This window comes from Notamacropus eugenii, chromosome 1, assembly GCF_028372415.1.
Source record: "Notamacropus eugenii isolate mMacEug1 chromosome 1, mMacEug1.pri_v2, whole genome shotgun sequence".
NCBI lineage: Eukaryota > Metazoa > Chordata > Mammalia > Diprotodontia > Macropodidae > Notamacropus > Notamacropus eugenii.
Window position 1 is genome coordinate 49,872,428 of NC_092872.1, and position 14,686 is coordinate 49,887,113.

The 14,686-nt window shown below is 44.0% G+C and overlaps 1 protein-coding gene across 1 annotated transcript; it reads right to left on the reverse strand.

Annotated features, from left to right (window-relative positions):
* Positions 1-8,494: 8,494 nt before the first annotated feature.
* LOC140499318 (serine protease 33-like) lies at positions 8,495-14,686 on the reverse strand. Its single transcript, XM_072600557.1, has 6 exons — positions 14,468-14,686; positions 13,889-13,937; positions 12,843-13,002; positions 11,389-11,663; positions 10,686-10,831; positions 8,495-8,931 (listed from the first exon to the last, which is right to left on the reverse strand). Exons 1-6 carry the CDS (start codon positions 14,492-14,494, stop codon positions 8,755-8,757), a joined length of 834 nt encoding a protein of 277 aa, XP_072456658.1. The 5' UTR covers positions 14,495-14,686; the 3' UTR covers positions 8,495-8,754.

Sequence of the window (14,686 nt, forward strand, 5' to 3'; positions counted from 1 at the left end):
TTAGTGAAGTGACATAACTTGGTTTCTGACGCTTCCTAACGACTTGAGTTTGGGAAACCTTTTAATTTTTATTAGCCTCGGTATCTTCAGCTGCAAAATGGGACCGAGTAATAACTTTGTTATAGGGTTATTGTGAAAGTCCAGTGTGATAATGTACAAAAATCACTTTATAAACCTAAAGGCATCATGTTCTCCATTACCCAAATGAACTTATCAGAGAGTCCAGGAGTACTGCTTGTTTGCCTAGTACATGAAATCCTACCTCTCCCTTCCCCCAATGGACCAGATTTAGGACTCTTGCCTCTTAGATCCACATTGAGACGTCAACCTGTCACTTAACTCTGGTGGTTTTTTTTCCCCTTTTTTTGGCACTTCAGTTAGGGTTAAATGACTCGCTCAGGGTCACACAACTAGTGTCAAGTGTCTGAGGCTGGGTTTGAACTCAGGTGCTCCTGACTCCAGGGCAGGTACTCTAGCTACTATGCCACCTCACTGCTCCTTAACCCTGGTGTCTGGTTCCCACCTCAGACTAGCTTCCAGTGAGCAGGGAGATGAGGTTCAATACTTACTCAGCTTCGATATGAGAAGTGAGATCCTTGGCCCGGCTTCAGGATCCAGGGATCATAGATTTTATGATAGTAACAGCTGACATATTGCACATGAAGCTTTGCGAAGTGCTTGATGTCTATTATCTCCTTTAATCCTCATAACAACCGTGACGTAGGTGCAATTATTATCATCCCCATTTTTCAGATGAGGAAACTGAGGCTGGAAGGACTTTGCCCTGAGTCACGTAGCTGTAAGTGAGGAAGTATTGGAACTCAGCATTCTATAAATACCTAGTCCCCCAGCTGCCTGTGAGTTATGGAGTCAGACAAGAGAGTTTTATGAAAGTATCTCCTTCCCCTGCACCAACTAGAGCGTAATCTTTAAGAGAGGAGTCTGTATCATTTCTGTCTTGTATATAGCACCAGTGTATAAGTTTGCACAAAATACTTAATAGATGTTTATTGAACTGAATCCTTTTCCCTCCCAGTTGGTCTACAATGTGTTCTCTAGATTGTCCTCATGTACCACAGCCCACAAATACCTTCTCAGCAGCCTCATTTAATGGCTGATGACAGATTTCTCCAGAAGAGCCTGGAAGCCTGTGAGCAACGAGGCCTGGAATGCACTGGAGAGCCAAAAGTCCAACCTGGACAATGTCACTATTTCCATGGGTTACCCAGGCCCTGTTTTTCTTCCTCTTTTCCTAGAACTTTCTTTTTTGTGGTTAATATTTTTTTGATAATTTTTTTTGTCTTAAAATTTTTTTTGTTAACATATTTGTCTTTTTTTTTTTTTAAGGCAGATAGAGTGCTGAGTTCAAATCCAGCCTCAAAAACTTATTAGCTGTGTGACCCTGGGCAAGTCACTTCACTTCTGTCTGCTTCAATATCTTCGACTGTAAAACAAGAATTACAATAGCACCTTGCAGGGTTGTATCAAACCTTTGTAATAATATTTTATAATAAAATAATAATAGAGATGTTTGTAGAAAGCACTTCACATAGTGCTTGGCACACAGGAGGCTTTATGTAAGTACTTTTCACCTTCCTTTCCTTCTTTTCTGTTACCTTCATTCTGAGTATACCCCTTCCCTCTTCCCTACCCAGGCATCCATCCATTGTGACATAATATAATGACTCTTGGGGAAAGCCTTGAATGGTAGGTAGGTAGGAGGTAAAAGGACAGGAGGGGTACCAGTTTGAGACATGCTGTTTTTTAGAGTTAGGATATTAATTTCAGGCACTGAATAAGGGGTAGAAGTGACTTATCTCCAGGGTCCCCTTGCTGATGGGACAACCTGAGCAAAGTTCACACCGTCCATGTTCTGAGGAAAGACACAGGCATGCCCTTTGCCTTCCACTTGTGGGTACTGCTCAGCTTGGGGCCACATCAGCCACTGGGATCTCATGGCTCAGCTTGGGGGCAGGCGAAGGGGGACAAACTGAGAAGAGTCAATGGGGCAAGAGTCCTGAGTACAGTGAATAGGTCAGGGCCAGCATCAGCTGCTGACTGGGATATGTGGGAACTGTGAATGGTTTGTGTTGGTCGTTGCTGCAGGGTAAGATGCCTAGGTTTTGTAACAGGTTTAGGTTTTGTTCTGGGGAGGCAAGGGGAATGCTTCCTGGGATAGATTCAGAACTGGGAGTCTTGGGGTGTGAGGATCCTGGGTTGGTGTTTGCTTCATGGCACCTACATTTTATGAAGAGTTCTAATTGGTGGCTTGATTGAGTGCCTAGGGCCATGAATCAAGTCCCAGAGGAATTGTAACTCTCTTTCTCAGACAGATTTAGGGAAGCAGCTGAATATTTCACAAATATTCCCTGTTTAGGGAGCAAAGGCAGGAGGCAGAGGTGTACGAGAAACAAGGGAAAAGAGACTTTTGAGGTTTGCTCTTGCCACAGTTCATTTTCTGTCTTTTAGGGATTTTGTTAGGGAAATGTTAGTGAAATATATATATAAAATATTATTACAAAATACTAGAAATTGGTTCAATTAAAGTAGACAAAAACTGGGTATCCCAAAAGTGTTAGTGCAGTTTTGTGTTTTAATTGCTATTAAAGATTATTATTGTTTACAGCCCAATTACAGCCTAACATTGCTCTAAGATTTTTGGGACATGCTGTGTTTATTTAACACCTACTATGTGCAGGGCCCTGTATAAAATTTGATGATGGTAGTGGGAGGATGAGGCATAGTGGATAGAACACTGAATTTTCAATCAGGAAGGCCTTGGTTCAAATCCTGCTTTAGATCCTTTCTAGCTTTGTGACCCTGAACAATTCACTTATCCTCTCTTGCCCTTAATCCCTCATTTCTCCAGTTGGGGAGTTTGTGCACACGGTCTCTTCTAGCTCTAAATCTTGGATCCTATGATATATACATGGAGTACAGAAATGAATAAACATTATTCCTGCCCTCAGCAAGCTCACAGTCTCTAGCTTGGGGTAAGGAAGGCATGGGGTGAGGTGCGTAATCAGCCACAGAACTGTTAGCGTTGGAAAGGATCACCTGGCTTAACCCCCTCATTTGTACAGATGAGATAATTAAGGCTATGGCAACAAAAATAAGTAACAAAGATCCTGGGCTCTGAAAGCTTGTGATCTAATTGTTGTTGAAGGATAGGAAAAGGGGCGAAGACTGAATCAGATTAATGAAGTGAGATGACTTGGGTTTATATCTTCTGACACTAGTGTATGAACATGGCCTGCTCTTTTAGCCTTTCTGAACCTGTTTCTTCAGCTGTAAAATTGGGGAAATTAAACCTGTCTTACAGGATTATTGGAAAGATCAGATGTCGTAATGTATGGAAAGCATTTTGCAGATCATGTTCTCTATCTCTCAGAATGGAAGTCACAGAATCCAGGCATCTTGCCTTCCAGCATACCACATGAAGCTTGCATGGAGCCCAGATATCTTGCTCCCAGGCCCTAGGCTAAATCTATTACCAAATCTAGACTTTTCCCTCCCAAACCAGTTTTGGGAATTGAACCTATTACTAAAAGCCATGGATTCTGTTCCCTATCTCATTCTGGCTGGCACTTGAGTCCTTAGGTCACAGGGAGAAGCATGACTAACTTGACCTAGATAAGGGGAATGAGACCTTCTGGCTCAGCCTCATAATGAAGAGAGCAGGACAGAAGGGCTAATCATATTCTCACCCTGTGTGGGAGTCTTGTCTTTACTCTTACCCTCTCATTCTACTGAAAAAAATCACAGCTCGTGAGCCCCCATTGGTATATTAATCTTCATTAGTTGGCCAGAAGATACAATTAGAGCAAAGCAAAATTAAATGAAATAGTATAGTGAGAAAAGCAGCAATGGAAAACTTTTTCCACTAACCTGACACATGATCTCCCACGAATGCATACACCATGAGTGGGAAAAGGCACACATGCAGAGAACATATATGGCTAGTGTGTGCATGTAGAAGGGCAACTGTGAGGTACGTGCAGTACATGAAGGGCAGTACATGTCTCACAAGTTACAGGGTCATTGATTTTCCCAGAGTTGCTCCTGTTGGATCTTCTCCCTGATAGGTTTTCCCTACCTTCTGGAAGGCAGATGACAGAGTTCTCTCTTCAGTATCCTCAGAATTGGAATCTCTTTGTGACACTAGGACCACACCCAATCTTGACAACTGGAAGCCAACACTAGAGACACCTTAATTTTTAACTGTCCTTAAAATTTTTAAGTCAATATTTGTGCTCAGAGGCAAACCTAACCCTCTGGAAGGTCACCCATGGAGTCATGAACAAAACTGCTAGTCTGCTTGCTATCTTGACAATCTCCCTGTTTGCCTACCTGTCCATATGTCTGTCCATTATTCTCTCTCCCTGTTTGATATGTCTGAGTTCCTTGAGAGAAGGGACTGTTTTTTCTTTTCTTTGTATCCCTAGGGCTTAGCACAGTGGCTAACACATAGTCGACACTTAAATGCTAGTTGACTGACTGCCCATTGTACCATCCATTTAAATATATAACTGTTGGCCTATTTGCCTGATTATTGCCTGTCTGTCTGTCTGGGTGGCTGCCTGCTGGCTCATGTGTCCATCTGTCTGACAGTCTGACTGCTTGCCCTTCCGTCTGCCTGTGTGTTCACTTGTCTGTGTGTCCAGCTACCATCTGGCTGGCATGTTACCCACATATTTGCCCCATATGCCTGACTCCCTGGCTATCTTTCTACCTTCTTTTCTGACTACCTGCTCGTTTACAAATTTATTAAAAGAGAAAGACTTGGAGCCAAGACATTTTGACCCTAATGTAGAGCTAGAATTGCCAGTTTTGGTGAGGCCCAAGGCCTAGAACTGGATTCATTACAAAACTCTAGTTCTCCAGCATAAGAAAAGAGATAATCCCATAGTCCTTTTCTTGTGAAGACCATCTCTAGAGTATTGGCTAAGAAAAGAAAGACATTCCTAACAATAAGAACCATTTAACAATGTCTACATTACATTACAGCAATCCTTACATTCAACAATGTAAGAAATGCAGTCCCAATGCAAGAACTTGCAACCCAATTTTGGGAAACTCTTCTTAAATAGAAGAAACATTCTGTAAGCAAGAGTTTTGCTACCAAAAATTCATCCTGTGACAATTGTATGGATGATACTGCTTATATAGTGCATGGCTGGTGGAGGACTCAACAGGCACAGGTGTGTACCTCTCACCTGGAAGCAAGCACCTGAGGAGATCCTGGCAGCTTTCATGTTCCCTGCATTGGCTATCCGTCTTTAATCCCACTAACTGAAATACACGCTTCAATAAAACACATTGGGATAGATGTGGGTTGTAAATTGGCTTTTGCTTTCATCTTTCAGTGTTGTAGAAGTAGAGTTTATTATATTAACTATTCATGAGAGACATTTAGTGTTAAACATGGGAAAATGGATAGGGGAGAATGATCACCTCTTCACCCTTTGGAATTAGCCCCTTGAGTCTAGGACACTGAGGTAGTGAGTTCTCTGGAACAGGAGGTATTCAAGACTGGATGGCCATGGTGATGTCATGGGGGTGGGGATACCTGATCATCTATGGGTTGGACTAGATGACCTCTTACCTCCCTTCCTATTTTGAAATTCTAAGATTCTATGATTATAAGTAGCAGTGGAAAATATTAAAATCTGCTGCCAGAGGTCCCTGAGAGCTTATGGAATGCTAGAAGACATAGACTATCTATTTTCATTTTTTCCTTCTAGTAAAACTTCAAATAATACCTCCCCTAGGAAGCCTTCCTTGATTACCACCAGAGGAAATGGCACTTCATGACTTACCATAATGTTTATACATCCCTGATATAAAGTCTGGCCTTGTAAGGTGGCTATGTGTAGAAATGTCTTTTTCTCCATTCTAGACTGTAAATTCCATTACAGTGCGGTCTTTGTCCTATTTCTCTTTGTATTTCCTAGCACTTAAAAAAAGGGCCTTGAATATAGGAAATGCTTAATTAGTGTTTGTGAATTAAATTGAATTGAACTTGCTTTTGATACACTGGGCTCAGAGGGCCTGCTACTGGAGGGATTGGTAGCCATGAAATAAGTCTTCTTTCCGGAGAGAGATTTTCCCAGTATTCTGTCTGGAAGCATGTACCCATGAAAGAGGAACACCTCCCTGAATAAAGTACTCACAGCCTTTATTCCAGGACTGACATCCATATAAGGATTACCGAAGAGACCCATAGTCAGGGAAACCTACTGTAGCCTTACACTAGTTACTGTACCCCTCCGACTGGAACGTGACTTAGTGATCTGGCATTTGTCTCCATGGGCTCTTCCTAGCTATGGCCCCATTTAACTGATGTATAGACTCAAAACCTCAATCCATTCCTCTTAGGCCCGTAGTTGGTAGCCAGGCAATTCAGTTTTTCTGTATTTTGCCAGTGGGCCCAGATGACTAGGGAGGAGGAAGTGAGGCTGGTGACTTTGCACAGCCCTTCCTCACTTAAATCCAATTCATTTGCAAATCATGGCATTACCTTCCTGACAGGTCCTCTTGGAGAACAAAGAACAATCCCCTCAGCAGACTGTAACAGAATGTCAAGGTCCTTGAGGGCAGAAACTTTTTCATTTTTGTCTATGTGTCTCTTGCACCTACTAAAGAGACCAGTACAGAGCAAGTGCTTAATAAATACTTGTAGAATACATGAATGAGTTTAATGACCTTTTATCCTAAGGGTGGGGAACCTTTGGTCTTGAGCCACATGTGGCCCTCTCGGTTCTCAAGTGCAGCCCTTTGACTGAACCCAAACTTTGCAGAACAAATCCTCTTAATAAAAAGATTTGTTCCGTAAAACTTGGACTCAGTCAAAAGACCACACTCAAGGAACTAGATAAAATTTGTCCCAAACCTCTGCCCTCAAGTTAACTAGAATTCCAGGTGGACTGTATGTCAGCCCTAGACTGTGTCCTAACCTCCCCTTCCCTTTCTTTTTTGCGTCTATATCCTCTTCTTTAGACTAACTAGTCTCCCGACAATCTCTTGTACTTACTAGGTTATTTCCCCAAGTGGACTATCTATATCATAGTCCATACTTTATCCAATTTTTCCTCATCTTTTAGGGACCAGGTAAAGTCTAAGTCAGTGGTGGGATTAGACTATGTCAACCAGCAACAGGAAAAGAGATTGACTTAAGCTAGAAATCTGATCAACAGCTGTTTCCTCTGCGTGCTAGAAAGTTTATGTTCCAAATGAAAGTTTATGTGATTCTGGTTCTGGGACACCTCCAAACACCACTCTAGCATCCGGGATGGCTTCCTGGACTGACCTTTTGTGTGAGTTTGCACAATTGCCATTGGATCAGAGCCCTTGGCATTGGCACAGAGGAGATGCATTGTGTCCTTATGTTTCTCAGAGGGTAAGATTCAGCGGGAGCAGATGAGAACTAGCCTTGTTCTGGGTGCATAGATAGATTTGGAGCTGTGAGGAACCTTAAAGGCTGTCATGTTCAGCCCCTTCATTTTATAGATGAGGAAACTGAGGCACAGAGATGTTAAATAACCTGCCCAGGGTCATTGTTGTCATTTGTTGCTGTTCAGTAATTTCAGTTATGTCTGACTTTTCACAACTCCATTTGGGGTTTTCTTGGCAAAGATACTGGAGTGGTTTGTCATTTCCTTTTCCAGCTCATTTTGTAGGTGAGGAAACCGAGGTAAACAGGGTTAATTGACTTACCTGGGCATCACATTGCTAGTAATTGTCTGAGACCAGATTTGAACTCAGGAAGATAAGTCTTGACTTCAAGACCAGCATTCTACTCACTGTGTCACCTACTTGCCCTTCGCCTGGGATCACACAGCATGTAATTGTCTGAGGTGGGCTTTGAGTGAAGGTCCTCCCACTTCTACAAATTATGTTCTTTCTACTATGTTGCCTAGCTGTCTCTCAGGTTCCAGTCTGACCACATGATGCTGAGGGTCCTCCTGTATCTACTATCAAGGAAGAATGCCTGGTGAAGAAGCTAATTCTCTCTCAGTGCAAAACACAAGACTAGGCACAAAGGAAGGATTAGGGAAGGACATGTTGAAAGAATATGTCCAACTTACTTCTCTACCTTCCACGCCTACTCTGCCTCTTACACTTTCCATCCTGACACTCCAATCCCCCAGGCTGGGGGCCCTGGGTTTGAGGAGGGAGCCCAAGGGTGAGTAGTTCCATTTGAACGATGCTCACAGTCACTGTTGGGAGAATTAAGGAGATACCTGGCTACTAGATGGCTGATTGAGCTGACCCAGAAGGAAGTTTCTTTGCAGACAGTTTAATGACTTTATAGAAGACAGTGGGTCTCCAATCTCTACCCATTCCATCAATTGTCTGTTTGCCCTGTCATCTTGTTCTCAGTTCAGTCTGCAGACAGGGACCACCTATGGACTGGCAATTCTTTATCCATCAATTCTCCATTCTTTTCCCTAACAGCAGAAAATGGTTCTGCCAGTCTGCCAAATCTTTCTTCTTTTCCTGAGAGTCCCTTCACCCCAGGTCATTTTGCCTTTCTGAAGTCTGGGGTCAGGGCATGAATGGGGCTGTGATGGAGACAAGTACATGGAACCGGAGATGTATGAGAGAAAACAGAAGGAGAATTGAAGAAGGCAGGAGGGGTCAAGGCAGAGACTAGGATGGGGTAAAGGAAACTTTGAATCAGTAGGAACATAGGAAGACCAGCAACTGGAAAACTGTGTCTTGTTTCTGAGGTCACCAGGGCTCAGAGGGAAGTCACACTGAATCTCTGGGCAGAGGGACGTACTGACGGATCCAGGGCACATAGGAGGAAACCTTGGAGTATACTCCTGGAAAGAAAGGATCATCACAGTTTCTGATGAAGCTCACCACACCCACCTGGATCCATCTCCTCTCTCGAAGTTGACAGACAAGAGGGCCCCCAGAGTCACCCTAGGAGAAGGAAGAAGATAGAACAACATTTCACAGTTTGCAAACCCCCGCTCCATCCATTATATTATCACACAAACCCCTTTGTGATATAGATAGGACAGAGGTAATTGTATATAAGAAAAAACAAGGTTCAGAGAGAGAAATGAACTTCCTGTTGTCATCTTGAAGAGAAGGCACTTTCCTTAGTGTTGTAAGAATTGTATTTGGGTTCTACTGAATGAGAGTAGGGCTGATTTGGCACATACATAGGCAATTGTAAACTTGTGAGGACCATAGCGAATAGTTCTCCTGAGAAAGAAATGTGAGGAATGTTTGTCAGAAGTGAATAGTGTCTTGAAAGATATGAGACTTCTGGGACTTAGAAGGCAGGCCCTGGTGGGAGGAACCAGTAAGGCAGTAGCAGAACCAGGAATTAATTGGGTGGCAGACACAGCTAGAAGAGTAGACACTGATTTTCATTCAGGACGAGAAGGTTTTTGTTGGTGTGCAAGGGACTGGGTTAGATGTGAGCTACATCCCAGGAATCTCTGGGATCCCATCCCTGAAAGTTGTCCCAGCAGTTTTGGACAGATAAGAGATCTCTTAGAAAAAGCTCCATGTGTTCTTATAATTCATCAATTCTATGCTTAATTTCAGTGTTTGGGGTTTCTGGCTGCCAGGATCCAAGAGAATAAAAAAAAAAAAAAGACACACTCCCATCTTCCTACACAATCATTTTAATAACCTTGGTATAAGGACCATTTTAGAAACACCAGCCCAAAGACTGGTCTCTCCTTTCTTTTATCTGCTTCTGCAAGTGATCTCCTGGTGGGCAAAAGGTTGTTAGTAGCAGCTGCTGCCTGCCTGCTTTCACAGTTCAGCCATCTCACTTCCCTGACAATGGATTAATTTGGATTTATCTTATTTCCCTTAAATAGTAATTAAAGTAAAAAAAAAAAAAAGACATTCTTCCTCTCTATCATCAGATGAATGAAGGAGAAGCAGGAGGTATCTAGACCAGGACTGGCATGGTAGCAGGTGGAGGAGATCGTGCCCCACTCTAAAAATCTAGGGGGTGGTGGGGAGAGGTCATTAGGCAGAATAGAAAAGATGGCCCAAATGCCAAGTGTGTCTGCAGTCTAGCTGGTTTTGCTTTTTGGGCTGGGATCCTGTTTTTGTTAATTCCACAGTAAATTAGTGGCAGAATCTAGATTAGAGTCCATGTCTTCTGATTTCCAAACCAATCTATTCACAATGCTAGGAGGGGGTATATGCATAGGTTTTCTTATCTGCAAAACAGGATAGGCTTTTTGTTCACTTCACAGGACTGTAGTGAAGAAGGGGCCCTGTGAATGTTAAATCATCGTATAAGTGGAGGTATTACAAACTAGCTTGAATGAGATTCAGCAAATATTAATTAATCATCATTAATTATATGGTTAGAGGGATTGTGGTAAAGTGACTCAACCTTTGGCCTAGAAATAAAAAGACCTGTGTGTGTGCCACTACGTTATTTTGTGACCTAGGACAAATCTTTTCCCTTCTCATGGCCTTTGTCATACTGCACAGTCCATCAGAAAAGTGACCTTGAAATTCCATTCAGATTCTGTGATCTGTGGTTCTATGGGTTCCAGGGCCCCCCTAAAGATAGTCCCTGTGTCCCCAGACCTCAGGGAGCTGGAAACACCATAGCAGCCCAGTACCCCTGGGACCATTATAAATAGTCTGAGATGAGAGCTAAGCTTTCTGGGGAGGAGGGGATTGGGGTAACTCACATCGCAGAAGGCCTTACGATCCCGGAAGGAGCCAGCACACAGCATCTCATTCCCAATGGGCTCTGGATCATAGAGGGCTCGGCAACTCTTCATGTCTACAATGTGCACGTCTGTCTCTTGCAATGGATAGGACTGAGGCAGGGACACTGTAGGCAAGGGCAGGAGATGTGGAGCATGGGCTCATGATGCAAAAGTCCTTGGTGACTACCATGCGGGGTATTTGGCATGACAGGGCTCATGCTGGAGTAGGGGCACAGAGCCAGCTCATGGGCAGTGATGGCTATCTTCTGCCTTCCCATATTTTATTTCTCTGCCAGGTCTTGATTTCACAGTGCCTGAGTTTCAAAGTTATCCCTCCCCTTTTCTCTCTGTTGTTTCTAGGGGATTGATGAATTCATACTAGGGTATTGCAGATTGCTATGGTTATATCAAGCCCTTCTTCTAGGGAGGTTATACGTATACAGAGTAACTTAGAAAGGATGCTTAACCTGTATTGAAGCTAATGATGGAACTAGCTTGCCTATGCCAGGTCTAGGAGGAAGAGGTCTTCCTTTGGGGAATTCAAGGAGGTTTTTCCTGCTGCTTTTCATACCACATCGTATGTGGAAGTATATGTGGGGGGCAGGGCAGGGGGAGTCCTGTACTGTGTCTAAGGGTTTGAATGGGTCACTCCAATCCCATCCCCCACCTCCCTCTATCTCACCATTTTCCCTGATATCCCCCCAGCCAGTCACCCAGCACCGCGTCTTTGGTGGGATCTGAGTCCCAGGTGGGGCCAGAGTGACGGGTAGGATGAATTTGGAGAAGGCCACAGGTCGTCTGAGCTTCAACAATGCAATGTCTTGTCCATGAAGGCCATCCCCATCATAATAGGGGTGAAACAGTATCTGACTCACAGGAACTAAGATGGAATAGCGGGTCTTGCTATAGAGGAACTTGTCTCCCAGTTGGATCTGCAGGTCCTGGGGTTTCTTTGAGCTGTAAGGGGAAAATAGCAAAGTCAGGAAACAGTAGGCAGGCAGGCAAAAAAAAAAAAACCCCGTAGGTCTGCAGTCACAAGACCTGAGCGTAAGTCACAGCCCTGATATTTACTTTCTGTGTGACCTTAGGCAAGTCCCCTACCCTCTCAGAACTTCAGTTCTATAACATGTAACATGGAGATAAATAACACTTGTGTTAGCTACCTTATAGCTTACTTAGGAAAGTACTTTGAGTGCCTTCAAATGCTCTTGTCAATATAAGTGATAATAATTATGATGATGATGGTCTAACAAAATGGATCACAAACTTACCCTCTTAAAGGAGAAGTGACCTGTTGTCAGTGGTCACCATGGGAGGCTGCAGGTGGATTCCCACAAAGCTACTCACTCACGGCATTTTCAAGGAAAAGATTCAGAGAATCTCAGGACTATAGAGCACCAAAGATATCACTAAATCCCACCCATTTACTTCACAGATGGGGAGACTGAGACCCAGATAGGGTCATACAGTGGGTCACTGGCAGAGCCAGGACAAGAATGCAGGACTCCTGACTCCTGGACCAGAACTCTGTCTAGTAGGGCCCAGAACCACATTCAGTCAAGGAACAATGCTCCCTTGGATTTGTAAGTTCTACTGCGCCTGCCAGTACAATGTGAAGAATCCAGGTCTAGTGACTTGGAGCCAGATGATTTGGATTCAAATTCCAGCTGTGATACCACTTGTATGACTTTGGATAGGTCCTTTACTTTTCTGGGTCTCAGTTTCCTTTTCTATAAATGAGTGTTGGATGATTAAGGTACCTTTTAAGCTCTGATCTTTATGGTGCCTGGTTCCTGGTAACTCTAGTAGGAATTGTGCATGTCTATAATGGGGAACAGGATTTGCCCTTTTTTGTGTGAAGGCAAGAAAAGATGGAATGAAATACTTATAGGTATGTGTGATCTTGAGCAAGTGACTAGCTTGTGGTCCTCAAATTCCCCTGATGTAAAATGAGAGGGTTGGATTTTATGCTCTCTAAAGTCCCTCCCAGTCCTGGCATTTTATCATTCTATAATGTTATCCCCATTCCTCCTAGTCAGTGGTAACCTTATTTAAGGAGGAACAATTCCTGCTAAGGACCAGCCCCTCATGTCCCACTCCCCCCTACCCACTCTGCCTGGGAGAGGGGCAACTTACCTGGGCATACAGTGGGCAGCAGTCAGTACCCACTGGTGGCTGATGAGGGAGCCACCACACACGTGCTGGCCTTGCTCCTGGATGCTCACCTGCCATGGCCACTGTGCTCTCTTGGCAGCCCAGCCTCCCACAATACGAGGCTCTAGGGACTTGCTGCTTGCTGCCAACAAACATGAGCAGTCTTGAGAGTGGTCCATGAGGTCACCCACTCCCCTGATCCCTCTCTACCACTCTGTTGTCTACCCTTTCCTTTGAAGAGGATCCACCAGAGGGCTTGGAGTGAGGAACCCTGGGTTGTAGTTAACTCTACCATTGATTCACAGTATACCCTTTGATAAGCCATGTCCATACTCTGTAACTCAATTTTTAATCTGTCAGATAGAACCATTGTCTTGCCTACTACACAACTGTGCCAGTGGATATAAAACACAGAATGTTAAAGTTAATATCTGTTCTAATTCTCTTATTTTACTCAAGGAAACTGAGCCCCAAAGAGGGGAATAAGTGTGTTCAGGGCCACACAGCCAGTTGGCAAAATCAGGACTCAAATCCAAGTCTTCTGATTCAGAAGTCCAACACACTTAAATAAACGTAAGACTGGTAAACAAATGAGAGTGACTTGATTTCTCCACCTCCTCTCACTCTCCTCCCTCCTCTAGCAAAGACTGACACTGCTAAAATACCTTTTTCCCTTTTCTTAACCCATTCTCTTCTGGATTCTGGACTCCCCATGGAGCTAGCTTCTCCCTTTCACTTTCCCTCCCTGCATAGAATTCGGAAAAATCTCAGGGTTTAGGAGAAGAAAAGTGTCTGGGATAGTTCCTAGGGGTTGGGGCTAGGGCTTGGATGAACAAGTGATTAGGATTGGAGGCAGGGTTAGGTGGGAGGGGAATGGATGAGGCAGGACATCTGGGTTCCAGATGTGAAGCCCACTTGTATGAACAGAAAAGCAGGACCTACTGAGGTCTCTTCTATCATCCTTCTTTCCCTTCAGCCTTAGGACTTAGGCCTTGAGAACTCACCTGAATGATTAGGGTCATATTTACCTTTTTCCCCCAAGAAAAGAAGACAGAAGAACCATAAAGACAGCAGTATCTGGAGGGGGAGGGGAAGCAGAGATAAGTGGGCCAGTATCTCCTCTGAAGGGGCGGATTTAATGGATTTTATCCTGTGACTTCCAAACTACCACCATCCCAATGATTCTGCTAATTCTTCCTCCCTCTCCCAGCCTACCACCCAAACACAGCAAGTGTGAGAAGCAAGCCCTGGGTTCCCTCTGGGTGCTGCAGAGTTGCAGAAAGGGCATCCGAGTTTTGTTGCTACCAGCAATACTGAACAGAACCCTGAAGCTCTAGTCTCCAAAGTTCCCTCCCCTCATCCCCCAACACAACTCACACAGGTTCTTCAGAGTTTCTGGGGGAGAGGCAGGGGAAGATTAGTTGGAAACAACTGGCTGGAAATGGGAGATTCCATCTCTTATAGACAGATCCCATGTTATAAATCATCAGAACCAAGCCAGACCAAGCCTTTGGGAAGCCATGGGGATCTAGCTTGCTTCTTTATCTCACCACTAGCCTTCACTAACCTCCCTATCACAGAACTTCCCCTTCTTCCACTGCCTTTACCTGTCTGGGGAAAAGTCCTTTCCCCATGGGTATATCCGTAAGTGTCTTGCTAGAACTCTCAGGTTCTGTTCTGTACTTTCACTGATAACAGCTTAGTTTCATTTGGTTCCCTTGGGACCTTGACTTCCCCCTCCCATTTCAGCTCTATTATTGTAGGAAGCAGCCACCTCTCCTTCTTCCACCTTTTCTTTCCACCTCCTCTTCCTTGATTGAGCAAAT